Consider the following 24,224-nt stretch of genomic DNA (forward strand, 5'->3'; position numbering starts at 1 on the left):
TATCATTAGACACCTTATGAGCAAAAAAAATCTTATTATAAGATCTCCCACCAATCCACCTATTATTGATATTAAATGTATAGATCATAAGAGCATGTTTGAATATGTGATTGTGAAAAAAAAGAAATGAAAGAAGATATGGGCTATTTATTTGCCTCCATTAAATGGGAGTATGGTTTGCATGACCGGTTTAATTTATTTTCTCAACTTTTATTTATGCGTATAGAAACTATGGAATATTAGATCGAGTATCTAATGTGGTTAGAAACAATACATTTAAATATATTTAACTAGCAAAATATTTATGAGAGTGAGGGATAGCTCACGTGGGTAAAACTTCCCTCCCGATTTTAGGGTACTATGAGATCTATTTTCACCCTAGCCCTTATGACTCCTAAAAAAAAAAACTAGCAATATTTTCTCCTATATAGATTTTACAAAGTCTATCTAATTAAGTACACAGTGAAAATTATAGACGATAATTTTTTATTATTTTTTTAAATAAAGGCAAGTGAATAGCTTTCTAACTTCAAAACGTGTTAGTTAAAATATAATTACAAGATTGGCAACCATCAAGAAGTGGCAAGTTATTTTATTTGGTTGCCCTAAAATGAGTCGTGTTGTAGATTACTTAGCTTGATATTGTATGATCAATGACTTCTTTAGTTCTTAGTGCTAAATCTACTAATCAACCCACACTCGATCTATATTTTAATACTCGTACAATTATAATACAAAGTTCTAGAGGTCTATAACTACTTAGGCAAACAAAATAGTGCTTATTACTATTAGCCCTCTATTAACTTTATCAAATGATCATAAGATTTATTTGGTATAAAAAAAAGTGGAGATCGATTAAAATAATCTTAATTTTATCCGTTCTTTAAATTTTAACATTTTTGATATACATAGTATGTGATGGATAATTTGATATACTGTATGAGTAGTATAATTTTTTAAAATCTAAAGCATACATTGAATGCATTTAATTAGTTCTAATATTGTGTATAAAAAAGTTAAATTATATTGTTGTGCATACATTGAATGCATTTAGTTCTAATATTGTGTATAAAAAGTTAAATTATATTGTTGTGCATGCAATGAAAATTATTTTTAATTTGAAGATGGTGGGGAATCAATGAGATAGGATTGCACTAAAATATGGCTAAATATGCTTCTGACCCTCTTTATCCCAAATTTGACCATAATCCTTTTCTCTATGCCTTTTATCCTTGGGTGATCTTGAAATCCATCATCTAGTAGGCTTTACCATTTAGTTAGGAGTGCCAAACTACTAGGTAGGGCTAAAATGAGTTTAGAAAGATTATATATACTGATATACCAAAAGCTAATTTTAAGCATAAAAGAAGCTAAACACAACACAATACTTTTAACGTTCGGTTGTTAGTTAAAAGATGAGGCATAGTGTCTTTGTCACATTCGCCTCATTGCAAGAGTTTACTAAAGTTGGCTAGCGCAAAGGTATGCAGGTCAGGCCACTTATCGTATACGTCTCACATGGTTGCACGAGAAGAGGTTTTTGCATCGTGTTGACAAGATTGATTGTTGGCCCCAAAGCACAATACAAGACATGACTCAAAATGTCAACAATATGAATTACTTTTTTTTTTTTGGTGAAAGAGAGGGGCAAGGCCCCTAAACATCAATTACTCATTTACTCTTTCTTAATTATTGAGCACCAATCCTACCTTTTTTTTTCATAACATAACATGTACTAACTTTTACCTAATTAGTTTTTTACCTATTTATTTCCTAAGGGAGCAATGTTCTTACACTTTTTTTTATTTCCATTTTCGTTTATAAAAACAAAAATTCAAGCAACGATATTTATACTAATAACTTATAATAGGAATATTTGCATATCGCTTATCATCTCTCTCTATTTCTTTTTATATAAATATAGCTATTATTACATAAACTTGATATTTTAAAACACTCAAACTATTACACGGGCTAAAAACTAGTTTATTTTCGAAAATCTCCCATAATTTATTTTAAACCCACTTAAAAAAAGAAAAAGAAAAAAAAAAGTTTTGGTAACAAAATGGAGTGATGATGGTGATGATTGATGATACCCTGCAATCTCCAACACCAACAAACAACAACAATTCCTTTCTCTCTCTCACTCTTTTTTATTTTAATTATTTTTAATCTCTCTTTCTCATACAATTACACTCTCTTTTTCCCTCTTTTTTCCATTTCTCTCTCCTCTTTCTTCCCCTGCAATTTTACTGATACATAACTACCCCATGAAAGTCACATCCAATCAGAATTTTTCGGACCAAAAATTCTCCAAAAACAAAAAAATTGAAATAGATTAATTTAAAGCATAAAAAATGGAGAAGAAGAAGAAGTGTGGTTGCTGGGCAGTTTTGCGCAGAAATGTTACTAGTTCTTGCAAACCTTCTCCTAATTCCAAAAATTCTGCTAATTCCATCCCTCGTTCTAGCCTTGTTTATGATGCAGGTTTTTTTTTCATAATTAATTTCTCTTAATTGTGTGTTTTTTTTAATAACTTTTTCTGGGGTGTTTGATGATCACTGGGTTTATTAAATTTCTGGGTATATTCCCGTTTCTGGGTTTTTGAAGTTGCTGTAATTCTGTGCAAAGTTGTTGTCTTTCTTATTATTTCTGTATTATTTTTTCATATTTCTAAACACGGGAAGAATTTACTACCCTTTTCTTTTGATTGAGTAATTTTGCTCAAATTTGATCATCAAACTGCTTAAATTAAAAAAGATCCAAAATTTATAACCCAAATAAGTCAGAATTTGGTCTAAAGTGGTAATTTTGATATGGGGTGTGTCAATTTTCACCGTTTTATAAAGTATAACTGTATTTATGTGCAATTTATGGAAATTCCTAAATTTACTATCTTTGGGTCATTTGCAGTTATTTTTTGAAATTGAATAATCTTGTACTGAAGTAGAATGATCAATTTTACTTCTTTTTTGGCTTTTTTTTTTTTTAATAAATGCAAATTATATGATATGATTATTATGATGAAATTTACTCTATTTGGGTCCTTTTCTGATATTTTAAGAAATTGGGTATCTTTGTATTGAAGTAGAATTGTCAATTTCATTAATTTTTGCCTTGATTTTTAATAAATGCTGTTTATATGACTACCTGATGAAAATGTAGTTTGTGAATTAATTTTTATTTTTTGTGATTGTGTATTGCAGCTGCTGAAACCAGGTATTTGAATGCTAGTAATAGGGAAATGTGTGTACCAAATGATGATGTTCAACTTCCTATTGAGCCTCCTGATCCACCACCTTCTGAGACCAAACCCCCTCCTCAACTCCTGCAGTTTACATTTCAGGAATTAAAATCCGCCACCGGGAACTTTAGGCCTGATAGCATACTCGGGGAGGGCGGTTTCGGGTTTGTATTTAAGGGGTGGATAGAAGAGAACAGCACATCACCTGCTAAACCGGGGACCGGAATTACTGTTGCTGTCAAAAGTTTGAAGCCTGATGGTTTACAAGGACATAGAGAATGGGTGGTTAGTGTTGATTTAATGAGGTTTATTAGGAACATTTTGAAAGTGATTTGCATAATGTAGTGTGCTTAATTCAGTATGTTTGATGTTGATTGTAGGCTGAAGTTGACTTTCTTGGGCAACTCCATCATCCCAATCTTGTTAAGCTTATTGGGTATTGTAGTGAGGATGATCAGAGACTTCTTGTGTACGAGTTTATGACTCGTGGTAGTCTCGAAAACCATCTCTTTCGAAGTATGTTTTCTCTCAATTATTGGGTGTTCTAACCCATGATTGTTAGGCATTTTTGTTAGGATGTCAAGTGTCATGTTCTTGTGTTTGTTGAGTAAATTGACCTTGTTAGCTGAATTGCTGCTGACTTTTAGGTTCTTCTAACATGATTTTGACCTTTCTTGTATTATAGTATGTTCATGGTATTTTAAATTATATGAACTGAAGTTGCTTAACTAATAGGTTGACTAATCTAATAATTTATGCATTTATCATTCTTTGAAGGAACTATGCCTTTGTCATGGCCCTGCCGAATGAAGATAGCCCTTGGTGCGGCTAAAGGATTGGCATTTCTTCATGGGAACGGGGAGCCTGTCATTTATAGAGATTTTAAGACCTCGAATATTTTGCTTGATACGGTATTGTATTGAACTTTTTTGAGTAACTAACTTGATTTTCTTTCTGTCAATCTGTTGTATTCTATACCACTAGTCCACTACAGCACTAACTTCAAAGTTTTGCATTTTATAGGAGTTCAATGCAAAGCTTTCGGATTTTGGTCTTGCTAAAGCAGGGCCTCAGGGGGATAACACCCATGTTTCTACACGAGTAGTAGGAACTTATGGTTATGCTGCACCAGAATATGTGATGACAGGTACATATTCCTTAACCCAAGATAATGTTAATAGATTTAGGAAGTTGTTGCATTTGTATCTAAACCTTCAAGTATTTTACGTTGCAATTTTGAATTGACATGTAATGGTGTATTGATCATTTTAACAATGACAAATACATGTAACATGGAAAACAACTTGCTAATCTTATGAAATGATTGGAATTATGAATGGTCTTGTGTAAAAGTTTACAAATGACTTGAATTGTTTCAAGGGTTCAAGCCGTTTGTTATGTGTACCTATAGGGTTTAATGCAGTTGAAATTATAGGTAAAAATACACGGTCATAGCAATTATAGGTCATAGATACACGGTCTCAGCAATTACCATCCCCTTATATAATCTTATATGCATTTCTTGTAATTTAATGGAACTATAGCCTAAAATGAGAAGGAGGAGAAAAGGAACAATAGAAATTTTTTAGGGACCAAAATTTATCCTAATTTGCTTTCATTTCTCTGTTTAGGGCACTTGACATCTAAGAGCGACGTTTACAGCTTTGGTGTAGTGCTACTTGAGATACTAACCGGGAGGAGATCAATGGACAAAAAACGCCCTAGTGGTGAGCAGAATCTTGTGACTTGGGCTCGACCATATTTAACTGACAAGCGGAAGCTATATCAAATAGTTGATCCTCGCTTGGAGCTGAACTACTCCCTTAAAGGTGTGCAAAAGGTCTCTCAGCTGTCTTATAGCTGCCTTAACCGAGACCCTAAATCCCGCCCTTCAATGGATGAAATTGTCAAGGTCCTCATCCCATTGCTAGACCTCAACGATATGGCCATCATATCATATCAATCACGACTATCTCAACCAGGAAGACGAAGGAAGAAATCTGATGGACATGTCCTTAATATGTCCTCCCATCCCCTTCAGATTAGAAATATTAGGGACTCTCCCTTGAATTCTGGTAAGCACCGCCCTTGCTAATTCACTGGAATTTGATCAAATATTTTTTCATCGAGTTGTTCAATCAGCTCGGATAATTGTGTTATTGGGAGATTCTCCAAAAGCTTGAGGTTGTTGTAATAGGAGGAATCACAATGGAGTTGATCACGTCTAATGATAGCTTCATAGATCCTCTCACCCCCCAAATTTTTTTTAGCTTGCATTGTAGTTATTGAAATACATAGATGTAATAGTAGCATCTCTTGAATTGCTCCAAGAATCGTCTTGATTTAGTGTGCTAGCTAGCCTTGTTTCGCTTGAGCTTGGGGATGACCATTTCCCCTGGGTTTACTTAATATATGATCAAAGATGTTGTGATTGTTCTTGGAGCTAATTTTTGCTGTGGTTCAGTTGCTTCCTTTTGAGAAGGTCTAAAGGACTATAAACTATCATATTATTCATGTGCTCGTCCCATCAAGATTGCCTCATTTTCATTTCTCGTGATAATTTCTTGGGTTAAATGGAGGTAATCTTAGACTATTAATGAAATAAAGGGAGTAAGAATTTCTTGGATTAAGTTGCACATGCTCGACAAGTAATAAGGGGAGGGATTTTCATGCATGCACAATTCCTTTGTTTCCAATTGAACGAAATGTCCCAAATATTGTTATAATAATTCCAACTTTAATTGTTATTCCCATTAAATTTAATGATAAGATAATGAATATTTTCAACGATAATGCAGTTTGTATATTCGTGTAGTTGAAACTTTGAACACCTCATTATAAAATGGATGAAACTATAAACTATAAAAAGTATGATTACAAACACCAACACGCAAAAATAATGATTTTAAAAGAAAATACTACCTCCATTTATATATATATATATATATATATATATATATATATATATATATATATATATATATATATATATATATATATATATATATATATATATATATATATATATATATATTCGTCTTTGGCCATCTTTTTTTTGACTTTAAGTAAAATAACATTTTTAATAAAACTCATAATGTACGTTCAGGTAAATCCAACAACAATAATACTTATTAACGCTTTATTTCAAGTATCTTAATTAGTAGTGTGTTCTACGAGCCGTATATCACATTCACGTATGTTCGTACACACTGATTTTGAATCACAAGACACAGTAACCCTAGGTACATGCTTGTATATATGTTATGCATAATTAATACTCCATCCATAATTAAGGTGTTTATGTCTATAAGATTAGTAAAGCATATAATAGTGATTAGTGAAAGAACAGGCGCATGGTCTTTTAATTTGAATGGAATATTGTTCATAAAAGAGTGTGAAACACACCAAATCAAAGCATGCATGCGCTTATTAAGCATGTTAATAGGCACAATGCACATATACTTTGATCAAAGATATAAAAAGCACAATAATATAAAGTTACAATTTTTTTTTAACATAATTACATGTAGTTGTATTATACATTTATACTATATGCTTTTTAGTTTTTAGTCTATAGGAATATAACAAAATCAGTAGCACTCAACTTTATCTTTATGTGGTGCATATATATATTATAATGTTTTTATAATTAATCCAAAGAGTATCCTTTTCGCTGTTTGGTCCAAATCGATGTCACACATTATTTAATATATGCCTCTAGAATCTAAATCTTAAGCTTGTAACATCATGTTTTACCGAATATAATTTTCCATCCAGTTTATTTTTAATTGACACATTTTAAATTTATGCATATTCACATAAGTTATGCATGCTTAATATTCAGTATAATAAATTTTATACTAATAATTAAAGATCCTAATACGATATTATGTATTGACAAACGTGTCTTAAAGAAATACGTCAACTAAAATGAGACGGAGGAATTATATTACTATAATTTACTTTTGAAAATTAGGACCTATTCAACCTGTTCACTCAACGAAAAAAACCAAGAAAAAAATAATTCAACATTGGAATAAAAAGGACAAGAAGAAAAAAGGGGGAATTTTTTTGTGCTAAAAAAAGATAAATTTTGCCAATCAGTTTGTCGTGGTAAAAGTGACAAACTTGAACATTATGCTGGTGAAGATGATTATGATGTTTGAACCTTTTTCTAAGTGAGTCTTTCACTTTTCTATCAAAAGTTTTTCTTTGATTACTTTCCTCCCCCTAATTTACTCTTCTTCAATTGTTAAACTACTTCGTCTATTCTCGTTTTATTATACATTGCATACTCATTCCGTTTGAAATAACTTAAACAAGTGTGTCATTTTAACTGATATATTTGTCAATGAACAATCAGTTTAATCATTGATATATTTTATTGTCTATTAGTTAAAAATGTATATTAAAAGTTAATATTATAAAATTTGCATTATGGTCAATCCAACAACATTTTATATAATAACAATTTATATGTTAATTAGTTTTGGCATGTACGAATGCACGGATTGATATCAGTTTGTTTGGAATAATGAAATGAGAAGGAAAATAAGGGGAGGCAATGATTTATGATTTTTTTTTAATAATGTATAATGAATATCCTTGAAATTCTTGTGTGTATATTAATAATTAATGTTAAACTAATAACAAACTTTTTTGAAACAAACTAATTTATTTTTATTAAAAAAAAAACATTTTGGAGGAAAAAAATTTCATAGAATAGTGCCTAGTGTCCTATTTGGTGATTTTTTTAGTATATAGTATTGATGATTATAATATATAGTCAATGTAGTTTTTGAATAAAACAAAATTCAAAGTGATGCACTTATTTAATTAAAAAGAAAAAAAAAAACAAAAACTCATGGAGTAACATGTAAAACTATATACATATCACACTTTAACCTATTTATATATTAATGTATAAAAACAAATGTTATTAAGTTTTAAGTTGTTGATTTAGTCTAAGTGTCTAACTGTTTAAATGTATACAAAGTACTTTTAAATCATCAATATTATATAATGTATTTTAATAATGATAATGGATGATATTAATAGTAATTTGTTTATTTCTCAATACATACAATATCTTTACTTTTTGTATAGTTTATATACTAACTTTGACTATATGTACTAAGACTACTACCTTCGATTTTTTTTAGTTGCAACTTTGGGATATTATTTGTGAAATATAAAATATTCAAAGTTGTAACACATAAAAAAAATAAAAATAAAAATAAAATCAAAGGTAATAATAATAATATGTAAAAAATAATAGTTAAACTTGCCCTATCATGGGACGGGTCAAGCTTAGAAATTTTTTGGCCCATCTAAAGCCAAAAGCTCGGGGCTAGGCACAAGATCAATCCAAAATATAGTCATCAAAACCCACTATTTCGGGGCATTATCTAGCCGTTTTTAATTTATAACTAAAATTCATATTTTAGGACATTAGTTTTCTTGACCCAATTTTTTTTTTTTTTTTTTTTTTTTTGGATGTTATCAATAAACGGTGTAGCTAGTCACATACAAGTATAAGTTTGTTCATCACTCAAACATTTTTTTTAAACCAAATTATCATTTAAAAATATATGGAGTATTTGGTTTGGATCTGAAGAAGATCTAGGCTAGGTGGGCCGAGCAAGCATAGTACATAAGCTATTTGGACCAGCTCACAATGAGGTACAAGCGTGCTAAATTAAGGAAAGTTGTGGGCTTAATTGTCTAATTAACTCATCTTTGACCAACAAACTTGCTAGCAAAACTCTTAGCTTCCACATAATTTTGAACTATTATTAATGGTGGTGCAATTACAACTTTTTTTTCTTATTTTTTTTTCAAAAAAAAATTACATAAGGGGGTTGTTGATGGCGTTCATGGAGGAAGAAGAAGCAAGTGTGGTGTGTTACTGTGCTTGTGTTTGGAGGATGAAGATGAGAGAAATACGGAGTATTTTTTTTTTTAATTGTTGATATTAACATAATTTGTTAATTTATATAGGATATTAACTTAGGGCCTGTACATAATTCAATTCAGTTCACTTCAGCTCAATTCAATTAGCTCCAATCCATTCAGTACAGTTTAGTTTAGTTTACCTCCTAATTTCCTTCTCTTATAAAATATTTATTTTAGCTCTATTCAGTTCAACTCCAATCAGTTCATTTCAGCAAATGTGAACATGCCCTTAGTCTAGCTCAAAACTATGTACTTGCACGCAATATTATAGCTAACTCTGTCGATGCAGGAGACAACAAAACTCCCAATTAGTAAATGAGGAATATTATGAGCACAATATTTGTCTGTGAGTGTCCGTTCAAAAAAAATAAAAAAATCTGTGAGTGTTTGAACCATTAAACTTAAACACTTAATGTGTGTATTAGTAAAACAAAATAATCAGTTGATACATTGTTAAAAGTACATGCTCTTACAAATCTAAGAACTCTGATTACTTGAGTTATGTAACATCTTCATAGACCGTATATATGTACATTCAAGTATATATCTTATACAATTTCTTTCTTTTTTTTTTTTTTTTTATAAACATATCTTATACAATTTCAGTTGTTATGCTAGCACACAACCACTAGATTATAGCATCAGTCTTGAAAATTCAAGTGAACTTGCTATATAACTTGCATGGTGTTCCAACAAGCATCATAACCACATTCCCACAATATACATACAGAGGTACGATCCTATAGAACAGATCCTGTTCAAGTAACGTCGTCACAATGTTCATACAAAAACACTAGCTTGAGCCAATAACTTTACATGAATTGTGTGCAAATATTGTAGCCATCGATTAATATGTTGCCATTGCATCATGGATCGCGCAGTTGCTCCATGGTGGATGTCGTGCCTAATGCTGGAACAAAAGGCCAATGCACAAAGAAATACAGTAAATAAATCAATTGTGCAAGCAACCAACAACCTAACATTGATGAGTGAGGGATAGCTCAAGTGGTTAGAGGTTCCATCCCGGTTTCAGGAGATCTTGAGATCGATTCTCACCCCACCCTGGCTCTCTAACCACACACACAAAACCAAAAAAAAAAAAAAAAACCTTACATTGGTAAGATAATAACAAAACAGTTGATTAGTTGCATTATTGTTATACTTGAATGCCTTACACATATTGAATCAAATCCGTTGTGCACATTATTAATTGAAACAGGAGTAATACCGTAGCCAAAATGACTAAATAACACAACGTCAACATTCAACACTACCTCAATCACTCAATGTCTTTATATTGGGTTTCGCCTAGGGTAGGGGTTCAATCGATAACCAATCTTACACTTGCAATAATAGATAGAGAGGTCGTTTTCAGTTGACTAGATACAAAATTCTACGATCATCAGTCATTTCACACTAAATAATTGATAAATTGAGTCAAGTAACTATACCTACAAACATATCAAGTACATAAAATATCAACTTTTAGTGTTTGTCATAAAAGAATTTAATTTGTCACAGTAATTTATGTTGATATGCATGCAGCATAGGCTCACATCAGAGCTATAAAAAGTACAAGTACACAATCATAGGAGTATAAGTGAGAAAAAGCTACTTGTATATTGCTAGAGAAGAACTACGTACTTTGGTGATTGTTAGTATATATAAAAGTTGGAAAACTACTCACCAACATAAGATTTGTACATCATCCTTGCTTTTATACTTTCTTCATAACTGAATCATAAATATATTATTGTTCTTGTATAATTCGCCTTGGCTAACACAACAACGAACGCATGAAAATGATGACTTTCTAGTAATATACTCTTTAGAAAGATTTTTCAAAGGGAAAGGAGAGAGTCTGGCTTGCTTAACAGTTGGGCAACTAATCGAGGATTCAAGAGCAGCATATCGATAGTTCATTTCACCTAAGTCAAATTAACATCTCATTGAGCAGCATATCGATAGTTCATTTCACCTAAGTCAAATTAACATCTCATTGAGGCTACTGTGGACATTTTTGGATTTTCCTTCCTAGTTCATTCCCTAACTAGTTGGGCTTGGGCATATAATAAACTTTTGCAAGTGGAAATTAAGGGGAAGTAGATGAATATTTTCGTTCTTGAAGCAGATGCCCATAAAATTAAAATCCAACATCCTGTCACTAGAAACTACACTTACTTCCTCCTATGTATAAGCTAACTCTTCGAAGATCTTATCACATCCATGTGCCTGTTACCTTAACTGGGGGCCTTGAAGCTAATAGGAAAGAATAGAAATGAGTGGAACACAATGTGATACATTAAATCGGAGTAAAGCTAATAGTACCCTTTTATGTCTTTAATCGATTTCTAATGGAGTAATGGTGGGTGTAAATTTCAGAACCCGGCCATTATTGGAGCTGTGTACAGGCCGGATGGCTAATCAATCGCTAGCTAGCCCTAATTTAGATGAAATTAACTAGCAACTACATCGAAGACATTTGTGCTACACATACTTATATTATTATCATGAGAATCATTCATACATGGAAATTAAACTATCCTTTATTTACCAAGAGTTCTATGTAACCTTAGCAAGTATCCAACTTTCAACGCGACAATGAGTCAATCCAAGATGCAAAAGCTATACACAAGATATATAATTTGATGAGCAGTTTAAAGAATGAAGAGGTAGTAAAAGTGTAAACAATTGACAATTACTTAAACAATTGTCTTATACACTTTTTACCAATTTTTTTTTGTAAATATCATCCTATGTAAACAGAAAACATTTCCAAAGATGACAGATGGAAACAAAACTATTGTTGTAACAATAATATCTCCAATAGAAAAACAGAACAGTCCAATAACAGCAGCACCAACAATAACAACAACAACGTCAACAACAACATCCCATTGTTGATCCTGCTGATCGAGCAGGGTCATCAGGGAGGTTCACATAGCTTTGCCCTTGCCTATGATAGGCGCGGAAAATGAAAGCTAAAGAGCAGCCATGAATTGAATTTAAAGGAAGAAATAAGTTACCTTGATTGGCTTGATACATACATATACTTATATGATTGACATGACCGTAGTGCTAGGCAAAACCTTCTAGGCTGATGCATAGCAAAGATGTTTAACTTTCAACCTGACAAAAATTACAGGTAAGATTTCTATCTTTGGAAAGTGAAATTATTACAACTAAATTATGCAGTAAAAGGAGAAAAAAATATGCAACTTTATAACAGATCATGCACAAAACATATGATTATATATAATTTTAACAAAAGGGTATCCATAAAAGCAGTCAGAGAACATTGATAGAGGAACAAATCTGAAAGGCAATTAAGAAGGAAAGAAAACTAAAGCTGAATGGTGGAGAAAGTGATATTGGCGCGGCTCAATCTGAGATCGTATCTTACACTTGTAGTTCCTGTAAGATCCGTCTTCGGATTGAACCTCACCAATATCGCTTCCTCTCTTTGCCTCCTAAACCAATCAATCAATTCAATTACATGATCCGCAAAGTTAAGTTCAAATAATCATTGTGTTCAATTCAAACATTCTTGTAATAATGAGTCCAAACTACAAGCTGACTAAAAAGGTTGATCAACAAAAAAGTTAAGCCTTTTGAAAGGGAAATAAAAAGAAGAAAAATGGTCCCATACACCACTTATAAAGAGGCAAAACTATCACTTATGGAAAAATAAACTTGATGGCATAATATGGAGCTTCATTCTGCAGTACATAAATTTGGTGGATAGGAAAAGAGTAGGTATAAAGATGAAATCAACATAAAGGAACAGAAACATGCGCGCCAAATTAACAGAATATTCAACTATCATCATTCAAAGTTGATGAAATTAATCACGCGCTTGGAATTTATAAAGGAAAGCTTATATGTTAGCTAGATATTCCCATCCATACCAGAAAAATACAGAAAACAAATTAGTTGATGCGTAGATTACCAAATATAACCAATATTCGGCATGACATGTAATGTGATTTAACTTTTATACAAGAGATAAAGAAAATTTATGCACATATAATGAATAAGCTATCTAAAATAATAATAGGATGATGAAAAACAATATATTAGTTCATGTTAAATTACATATATTAGTAATATAACACATAACAACTAAGTGTTTAGACATTGCACAAAAAGGATATGTTATGGTATGTATGTAGTAGCAGAGGAGAGGTGAGAGCTGAGAACTAAGATAGATGAGAGAAGGTATATAAGAATGAGGCCGGGTTTCGCCTCGGGATGAGAAGGGAAGAAGAATGAAGAAGGTGAGGGGAATGATGTCAAGAGGGAGCAAAGCTTACTTTAGGGTTTGTCATGCTTGATTTGCACTCAAATAGAAATCAAAAATTTTATTTTTGCTAATTTTTTTTGCGCATGCTTTCTGAAAATATTCTCTACATACCCAAAAAAAAAAAAAATCACAAATGACCCTTCCATCTTTCATTATTTTAAACTGCTTTTATTTCATGCTTTGTTCTTGAGCAATCAAACAGACAAAAAAGGGCTAATACAATAGTTATGTATGCTTATGTAGGGAACTACATCATTTTAATTTTTTAGTTCTTACTTAAGTGGTCAATATCTATAGATAAAGAACAGTTATGCATTGTTTATGTTATCAAATTATTAACATGCAGATCATATAATATTTAAAATATTCCATAAAAGGTGTGTATTATAATATAGATAATTCAGCAAAATAAGGGTTAATCCCTCTTGTTTCTTCTTCTTAATTAGCTTCTAATATCCATCAAAGACAATGAGATGAATTGTTTAAGTACATTTATTCGAACAATACATTTCTTGTTATATGCACATAATTTCATGCTTGTAGTTCGTTCAAGTCATCAAATCATGTCTAAGATGCAAATAAAACATGTATCAATATAACATATGTTAACACCATGAAATGCTTTGGAATGAACATAGAAATAGTAAGACACATTTAAATTTACACATATTAAGATACAAAACACATTTATTTCTATGACCCGAATTCTTGTTTAACAAAATATATTCTATAGTGACATCAAACCAAACATACTCTAGCTCAATACAAGGAATGTTGGGATATAATTAATAGTACACAACACCCATCTAATACTAAACCAATTCCAACCCTAATGAAAGCCGCCCGTCAATCGTAACATGTTCTATTGCTTTTACGTGTTGCACAACATAATATCGTATTCAATAATACAGACTTAAATAATAACATTTTCATTAGTTGTCATACTAGTGGTTCAAATTCTTTATATTGCTGTAGAGAGAGTACTCAATTATTATGATGAATTAAACAATATAGTTTACGTAGCATTCACAAGTGCTAGTTCTCTATCCTATCATTGGTGATTTGGCATGGTGGAGTAGACAAGTTATAATATAAGCTGATATGATGTGTAAGGTATTATATATTCTATGTGGAGCAGCAATTAGTTTTCCATGTCTCCTTGTTCCACAACTTTTATCATTTTTCCCTTTTTTCATCAAAGTTCCACACAAATCCAACTAAACACCCCTTTATTTCGAATTAATGGTTATACGCTTGCCACTGTCAAACTTTGAGCATTAACTACGTAGTTAAAAATTACGGAGTATAAATATTGATATTCGAAAACACATACATCATCCGAAGTATATAAAAACATCGAATGAAAATCTTATGATATGACTAAAGAAAAAGCCGTAAGTCAAAGTGGAGTTAGTGAATAAAGTTGAAATTCAATGTTTCATTTCACCATTATTTTGAAACAGATAGAGTACTACGTTGCCATTGCTACATTAAGATATAAACCCACTTATAATTAGCTATTAGTCTATTACACTATTGTTAATTCATGTAATAACATAGTTTAAGTATAAGCAAAACAGAAAAAACTGAAATTATTGAACACTGAACAAGGTTAAGGTACCTTTAAGAAGAAGGTGAAGTGGGGTCAGGTGAAAATGAAGGAGAGAGAAAGAAATGGGTAAATCTTGGGAACAGCGATCCAGAATGTCAGTGAAAGAAAAAGGGTTGAAAGTAAGAAGTTTCGGAATTAAGGGGATTCTATAAATTTAATTTTTTTTTTTTTTTTTCTCTCACGCATTTACACAAACAGTTTGCCGGCATTAGGAATAAAATGAGGTGAGATAAAAACCCTTCTTCCTACACTCACACACACCAAGTATAGCAATTGCGGAGACACCGGCGCTAAAGAGGGCCCTGCCTTGGTGCTGCTAAATGAGACACTCTTCTTGGGTATTGCTCTTTTGCCCCCAATTCACTGTTTTTCTCTCTCCTCTATGCCCTCTAATTTGTTTGGGATCTCCAAGAAATAAGGAACTTCTTGTTAAAGACTTAAAGGATGTGGAGAGTGGAGATTGACTTACTCATTAGTAGGACAAAGTTGGACATGGGCCGAGTTGACATGAGGAAGGGTCAAATACGATATGAAAACGGTCCGACCTGACATAAACCTAACCCAAGCTCTGCATGGCATAAGAGGCACATTGAGGGGGCCATGGACCGTGCATGGTCATATTCACGAGCTTGGCATGAGCACGACAAGCCAACTCGCTTAGTTTTGACTAATTTACATAACATATTGTTAAGGGAATTTGGTGGAATTCTGACAAGCACAATACAACATATGGGTCAGGTTGTACATGAATTTAAGTTATAAAGTATAAAAGATAAAGATTAATAAGAATCTTATATGACATTTTTTTGGCCTATTCTAGCAGTCTAGCTAGGCCAACCACCAACCCACTTGAGCATGACGCATGTGAGCTTACATGGCCCGGCCCTTGCCCAACGACTCTCAATGACAAGGCTTTTAATCAGGATCTCTTTAGCAGAATTAGTGAGTAGTTGAACTACATTTTAGTTAAGGTTTGATTTATTACCTTATTTGAACTTTGTTAGCATTAGTCTTAGTTGCTACTTGCTAGTGACTACTATGCTCGTATCATTAGGGTATGACAGAAATATGGTGTATGTTGCCTTTGCTACTTCAATTTAATTCATGCCCATCCTTTTTACCTCAAAAACGTTCTCATGCAAGTATAAATGTTTAATAGTGCCTAGCTAGTCAATGAGTACAGTGAGTCAGTGACTACTATACGTAGTTGAACTAACAATAATATTACTTTAGACACATATATGATACTCGCGTCGTTTAATTAATTCCCCCCCCCCCCCAATTAGTAAATTACATGTTTATGTAACGCGTATTTAAGTATCATGCAATCAAAATAACATTGTATGTCATTTAATAGGAAACAAAGAGGTTTTTGAAGAGTTGATTATCAAAAAAAAAAAAAAAAAAAAATTATGTAGGCAAAGCATGCTTTACTTTATACTTGATTTATACTCCATTAGTAAGTTCTAAAGCAGTCAATGCCACTTATAAATGTAACTAAATTATATGTTAGAAACTAATTATGTACCCTAATGGACTTTTTGACTCTATCTCTAGGTTTCCATAGTTATGAAGATGATCCTAACTAAAGATGTAGACTTATATTTTCCGCCACCTAAGGTGATCTCAAGATTAAGATGATCATGACTTGTTATACTACCTCTTTTTCAAATTATTTTCAACGATTAGACATGTTTTACTCACACTTAAAATCAAATTGTTGCAAATAATTTAAAATGGAAGCAGATTAACCCTTAGCCCATAGCTCCTATTGTTTAGCAAACATATAAGATGAATTGATCGAGGTATTTGGGACATTAATGTTGTATATAGGGCGACTTTTTCTTTAATTGAGGGTAACTTATATGCTGTGAGGTGACATCTAGTATTGATTTAAGGGATTAATAAAGGTTGACTTGCTGACTTATTAGCTCATTGTGTGTCTACTGTCTAGCTGACTTATAAGTTGCGTCGTATGGAAAATAGTTTAGCAAACCCTTGATCCTTTAAAAAAAGTTGCACCATATTGACTTTTAATTTATATATTTTGTCATCTTAATTTATCGATTTAAATACCTAAAAGTAAAATTTGATAATATTTTTTTTGGTTATCTTCAAAATAGACATCTTGAGTTTGTGCAATGATTAATTTAGTCCTGCAAGTCAGCAAATTAAAGTTAATATATTTATATTAATGGTGCAAAATTTTAAAATTATGTCTCATATAAATTTATAAGAACTATTTATATTAATAATTGCGTCTTGATTAATTTATAGGACCTATTTAAATCTCTGCATACTGTTTGAGACGAGCCTGTCCATTTTGGCGTTTTAATTGCTGAATTGCTAGCTTTTAATCCTTCAATCCTTGGATGAAGGTCTCATAACAAACCGAATTTATTCCAATTAAAATAATTTGCATTTTCCCATTCGATAGATTGGCCAAATTTATCAGTCCTTTTTTTAATTCATTCAACTTATAAATGTGTATAAATAAATGAGACTCTTATTTAGGATGAAATGAAGAAAGTAAATGATGGAAAGACCAATTAAATAACAAAGCAAACATACCTTTTCTTTCGTGAATCTTTTCTTAAAATCGTGATGTGTGCTAACACCTTTTCAAGGGAATATTTTGAAAAGCTTTTTAAGCCTTTTGTTTTCCAACTTTTCCTTCACTTTTCGTGTCTTATACTGCATGTACACTACGCATAATCAAGGATGATTATATATACTTTTAACTAATTTTCAAAAACAGCTCCATGTATCATTGCGTATTGTGAGCAACCAACTTGGATTTTTATCGTACATTTTGGGAACACGTTTTTTGGGTTTCTAGCTTTAAGATCAAGTCAGAAGCCAACAAGCTACGTTCGAGTCTATGCTAGACATACGTGATACGTGTGTACACAAAAGATTTAACTACGTTTTTTATAAAATTAAGGCTTACACGGAATAATCACTTTTGGTTCATTTATAGTCGACTCCACTTATGAAATTAAGACTTTGATTGATTGATTGAAATAAAGAATACAAATGCATAGATTTTACATTCAAATGAATGCATTGTGGCCATTATCTCACAGCTTGGTTTAATTGTTTTGCATGCATGCATGAGAAAATGCTTGCGTTATTTCACAAGAGATTGAAGCTATTTTGTATTCCTAGTTTCATTGTATAATTACGATGAGTATCTTGCAACGAAATCAAAACTATCTCTTTTGTCAATGTGCCACAAAATATAAGTACTATAAGCAGATAATTAGATAAATAGTCTTTGTTTAATTATACCATGCACAAGGTAAAACGAATTGTTTGTATATAGTCATATATAGAAAAGTGCTTATAATGCGACAATTTTGCTTAACAATAAACATTAATTAATGGGTGACTAGAGATACCTTAAGGTTAAAAAATGTATCATAAAATAATAAATGGTAACAAACTAGCATCACTTATCTAAGCCTTAATAGCCGTCTTTGTCGTTATGATGCAATTAAATTTATGTATAAATGTATAATGGTCTAGTGACAAAACTATGGTGATGACCTATTTTACTCAAATTTTTCATTCCACCTTAAGCATCCATAATAAACGTTAACATTTTAACATGTGTAGGTAAAAAAGGACAGTTGTTGCGCACGCATCGTAACATTTTACACCAAAATAGTTGAAATTTTCATTAATTTCAACCTTTGGACACACAAACTAAACAAAATCTGGGTAACATAGGTGACTTCTTAGAACTACTGCTGGAGTGCTGGTACCTCTACCTTAACACCGTTACTTTCCTTTGAGTTTGCAATAGGCATAGAAACAAGAACCGAGGAAGCCGGTGCCTTGACCTAGAATGTTGAACTGAGTCCAAAACAAGAGCAAAATAGTGAGGATTGAATCAGGGATTACGCGAAAGAGGACATAAACAAGACTTACCAAGTCAAATGGAAGGCCGCCAAATAAAAGCCAGCCAAGTCCAATTGTAAAAACATCCTATAACATCAGTTATCAATTTATCATTGTAGTCAGAAACAAAAAATCATAGCGACAAGTAATAATGCATTGATATTCTAAGTAATAATGATGACGTACCTTCAGGTTGCCACATATAGTCTGTGTGAGTGCCGAATTCAGGGCTGTATTCCAGAACACGGTGTAATTCAAAAAGAATGCCAAGGTACAGGAAAGAAACATGACGGCCTAGAAAAAAAATTACCATTAATCTGTTTTCATTCTGCCAGATTAAAGACATAGGTGAAATGTTGTACAATCATTTTTTTCGAGTTACATAAGAATAAGCACCTGAAAGCCGGGGGATGACAAGTGAGGAAAGCTAATCAACTTCTGCAGATCACCTTGGAAGAGTGTTGACAGCAGCAAAATCGGTCCACATATGATTCCTACAAGATTTTTCTAAAACTATTGAAATTACGCGTTCTCTTATACTAACAATCAGTCTAATGAATGTAAGATGTTATGTTAGGAGAACATAAAATTATTTTTCCTAAACTCCTAATACATACCGTTGCACCACATGAGGCCAAATGTATTTAGGCTACTAGACTTTCCTGAGGAAATTAAACCAACAGATTAAATTAAAGAACAGAGAAACAGAGAAGATTGTTGTATGAAAAGTGAAATAATGCTACCAAGTCGAGCTATTGAGGTCAGATAGACTGCGGTGCAAAGATTTGATAAGAGCACAACACCATAGCTGTAAAAGTCGAATGAGAGGTCTCGTGCACCAGCTACAAATGCACCAAGTATGATGATAGCCACACTGATAAATCCCTTGGAAAATTTTATGAAAGATGATATTAGCAACTTAATAAAAGTCTCATTTTCTCAGCTCGATCTAATATCAATCACAAGTCTGGTTTTCAAACCCCATACATAAATCGCGGTCAAGAAAATATGCAAGAAATTACACTATTTGTACAAAGCTTTGATTCTAGATACATTATGATGATCAAAAAATAAGTCTGAAAAGCGCTAATGAGGGTAAGATAAGTTCAAATAAGATAATTTGCATGTGATAATATAAGAAACCGATTTATTTACCTGCCAAGAACACGAAGAGAGTACTTTTGACGTGCCACTAGATACTCGACCACCATAGTAAAAGCCACAGTTGTACGCCTCAGAGTTGTGTACATCGGAACATTTACACCACGTACAGATTCCATCGAAACCAGCTTTAATTATTTCATTGAGTATATATGCCAAGAGAATTCTACAACATTAATTACTTCTTGAATCTTAATTACATACATAGTGACTGTATTAGACAGAAGATGTACCATGAATAACAAGTATGAGAACGCAAGAGGCAGGGTCTGAACTAGTGTCTTGAAGGGTACTATAATGATAGGATTGTCAAAAGTTTTGAGCGATTTATCATTTGTGAATGAAATGATCTTCCAATGTCTCATCACGTAGAGAAAAAAACACGAGCACATCAACTGTAAATCGAAATTTAGAGAACATATTAGTTACAAAACAGTCAAGCAAGTAGCATATTATAGCATAGGATTAACATCATTGAGCTAGTAGACAGCCAAAACATACATTAGGATAAAGGCCAATCTAATAGTGCAAATAATGCTACATATAAAAGCTAACATAACAATTTTGGAGCAAACTGAACAAATTCTACCTCTGTTACATATTATTTGCAACGATTTGACATAAAGTAGAGAGAGAAAATGGCTAATCGTTGTAAATAATATGAAGCGGAGGTAGTATTAACTATTAAGGGATAATGTAATACAAGTCTTACAAGATCAATGATTAGTGACGGCGAATTAGTTACCTGAAGAAGGGTGATAACGTTTACATATGGGAACTTGTAAGAAGACAGAGCTGCTTTGTTAAACATAATCAACAATACTGCAAAGCAATTGTCAAATATTTTAGCTAGTTAAAGTTACAAGTAGTTAGAGATATTGTAAAATGAATTATTCTATCAATAGAATACCTTATGAATGTTATGACTTACATGGTTAGTACAAATTGAAATATACGTTACTCGGATTCTTTATTTCACCTCAAATACTCGTGTGATATACTAATTGGTACTCCGACTTAGGCATATATGGGTGTTTGGCACTTCAATTAAGAAGTATGTACAATTGTACCAACTTTTTTTTTTCCGATGGGGCCTAGGATGGGCCTTCTTATGAGTTGATCTCAAGTGATTAAACACAGAGTATTGCCGTATTGGATTACCAAATACAACTATACAAGTATATGCAATTTTTGGACATATTTCATGGGCCATGGATAGCCCAGCTCACAACCCCCCATCATACATGGTGCGCAAATTTTAAGATTCACCTTGGTGCACATAAGTACTATTGTGCATAATGCTCAGTATGTTCTACGAGTATCTAATTTTACCATAACACATAGTAATGCATAATACGAAGTACTCCATCTAATCCATAAAATGGTTAGTTAAGTAAATAGTATTATCTAAGGAAAAAGTAAAAAACATCAAATAACTATCTTCACAAGAGACTTAGCACACCATAATGGCATAATGCATTATACTCGCTATTATTTCAAGGTCAAATTGTGAATTTGTGATTGTTACTTTCTTTTACCAAAAAAGTACTTCCTCCGTTTTCTTTTACTTGCAACACTTCCTAAAAAGGAAATGTCACAATACTTGCAACACACTATAAAAGGAAAGTTACTTTAAATAAAAACTATACTATATCCCTTATTTAAAGCACATGGTTCACTAAATTACACTCCTAACAACCACTCATCCTATTTTAAAGTTTATTATATCATGTGAACTCCACCTTTCTTAATTACCGCGCTAAAGGGTGTGTTGCATCTTAAAGAAAATAGAGGACGTACTTTACAACAATTTTTATTAAATTATTTATAGGATTTTTATAACACGAGAAATGTGGGTGCCTTAAACTGTACAGGCGTACGGCTTTTATAATACTTCTATGGTTGAACAAAAGGGTGCCTATAGTTATAAATAAATAAAATAATTATTGTATGATTATTGATTAACACAATAATTGTATAACTAAGTATTGAAACAATTAATTAACCGAGCCATTAACCCACTAGATCACAATCAAACGTCAATACTCAATAATCTTAACAATAAGGTCTTGACCTAATCGTAAAGATTGAAGGCCTGTGTATAATAGGTTTTATATTACTTCATAGGTTATAATCCTACCTCTTCTACTTGTAATTTGTAATGTCATTTTGAATCAATTACACCAAAAATATAAATAAATAAATAAAAAGAACAGAATATTCCCCAAGGAAAAAGAACATGAGAAATAATACAGTATACAAGTTTAATCAAAATTTAAACAACGTTAAATGAAAGAATTAAAAATAAATAAATGAAAGAATTACAACTGAAAAAAAAAAAAAAAAAAAAAAGAATGTTAGGAATTAAATAAATAAAAAGAGATAAAAATGAAGTAAAATTACCAGCACATAACATGTAAGAAATGGCAGCATAAATCCCTTTTCTTGACATAGCCTTAGAATTAGAATTACCATCTCCTTCAATCTTTTGATAAACTTCATCAATAGGCAGAATTATATTCTTTTTAGGTGATGATACCATTTTATTTGTAATTTTTCTCTATTTTTTTGGGTGATTTTGTAAAGAAGAAGAATAAAATCCCACAAAAATATGAGTTAAATTATTACGAGTAGTAGGAAACTATAGTAGTAGTAGTAGTGTAGTAGTACTGTTTGAACTGCAAAAGGTGACAACTTTTACAGGTGGTGGGAAGGGAACGAAGACTCAAAGAAGATGGAAAAAAAAAGGTGGTGGGTCTTCTCTTTGGCTTTTTGTATGAGTTTAATTGTTTTGAACTCGTGTTAAGTTGTCCCACATTGAAGAAGAGGATGAATTACGACGACTAATTACACATACGACTATATGAGTAGGTCATGTTACATAATAGTACATGTACATGACTTATGTACATGTAATTTTATTATTATTGTTTCTAAATTAAAGGATTGGAGTGTAATCAATAATTCAATACTATTGTGATGATATCTTGGAGAATTAAAGATGAGATAATTATCTTTCTTTAAGGAGTATGTATACAATGGATGATTTGTGGTTTTATTATAATTAACACATAATTAAAATGATCATATGCCTTATTAGGTTGATATTTTATTATTTTTAATTTTTTCCTAATAAGATTGATATTGTAATTAAGATCAAAGTTTTTTTTTAGTATCCTGCAAATTATGTTCAAATTATCTAGATAATTTACTATTTACTAGATTAAAAAGATGATGCTTTATTTAAAAAAATCAAAATAGAAAAACTAATTAGTGATGTCTTGCAATTTTAATATTTTATTTTTAGTATGTTATTGCTATTTTACAATTGGTTCTCCCAAAAGACATAATGGAGTATGCAAGCAAGTGATCGAACAAAATCTTATCACATTTGGTACAAAATCATACCTTACTATAGTACCACTATTATTTATTGATTATATGATGATGTATTGTATTGTTGTTTCAATATAGGCTAGGCTGTCCTTTGATACATTATTTGATATTGATGAAGATCTATTTTCATAACTTAGTGCTGCCAGATTGTGTTTCTTTTGGGTAGGCTAGAATGCGCAAGATTGTCCAATATATATAAAGTTTATGGAATCTTATACTTCCTCTGTTATTTTTTACTTGACCTGTTTCTTTTATTATGCTTGCCAATGCAAAAATTTAACGATTAATAACTTAAATTCTCCATAAGTAAAAATTATAAAAGTTATATATTATGATAGTACTTATAGAGACGAATCCAAAAAGATCATACATGAATACTTCCTCCGTTCTGTTAATATTGCAACAATGGACTTTTTGCACTATTCATCACTCTAGTTTGACCATATAATATGATTCATTCGTTAAGCAAAATATAGTCATGTGGGATTTTGTTGGATTCGTCTCATAAAATACTTTCACAATATCAACTTTTTATAATTTTTACTCTTACACAATTATAAATATTTAGCATATAAAATGTGCATAGGGATGCGTAATTTCCTCTTTGTTGCAATATTAATAGAACGGAGGAAGTATATTTTTCCTTACAT

The 24,224-nt window shown here is 31.6% G+C and overlaps 2 protein-coding genes across 2 annotated transcripts; one reads left to right on the forward strand and one right to left on the reverse strand.

Moving 5' to 3' along the window:
- The first annotated feature begins 1,522 nt into the window (after positions 1–1,522).
- LOC110725600 (probable serine/threonine-protein kinase PIX7) lies at positions 1,523–5,678 on the forward strand. Its single transcript, XM_021905065.1, has 6 exons — positions 1,523–2,487; positions 3,207–3,529; positions 3,625–3,760; positions 4,022–4,155; positions 4,268–4,391; positions 4,876–5,678. The coding sequence occupies exons 1-6, from the start codon at positions 2,358–2,360 to the stop codon at positions 5,337–5,339; spliced, it is 1,311 nt and encodes a 436-aa protein (XP_021760757.1). The 5' UTR covers positions 1,523–2,357; the 3' UTR covers positions 5,340–5,678.
- Positions 5,679–18,656: 12,978 nt separating this feature from the next.
- Positions 18,657–22,977, reverse strand: LOC110725601 (nucleotide-sugar uncharacterized transporter 3-like). Its single transcript, XM_021905066.1, has 10 exons — positions 22,582–22,977; positions 20,924–21,000; positions 20,412–20,573; positions 20,173–20,306; positions 19,761–19,891; positions 19,635–19,679; positions 19,414–19,511; positions 19,204–19,311; positions 19,048–19,104; positions 18,657–18,972 (listed from the first exon to the last, which is right to left on the reverse strand). The coding sequence occupies exons 1-10, from the start codon at positions 22,718–22,720 to the stop codon at positions 18,898–18,900; spliced, it is 1,026 nt and encodes a 341-aa protein (XP_021760758.1). The 5' UTR covers positions 22,721–22,977; the 3' UTR covers positions 18,657–18,897.
- Between the last annotated feature and the right edge of the window lie 1,247 nt (positions 22,978–24,224).

The sequence above is a fragment of the Chenopodium quinoa genome, unplaced genomic scaffold (assembly GCF_001683475.1).
Source record: "Chenopodium quinoa cultivar QQ74 unplaced genomic scaffold, ASM168347v1, whole genome shotgun sequence".
In the NCBI taxonomy this organism is placed as follows: Eukaryota; Viridiplantae; Streptophyta; class Magnoliopsida; order Caryophyllales; family Amaranthaceae; genus Chenopodium; species Chenopodium quinoa.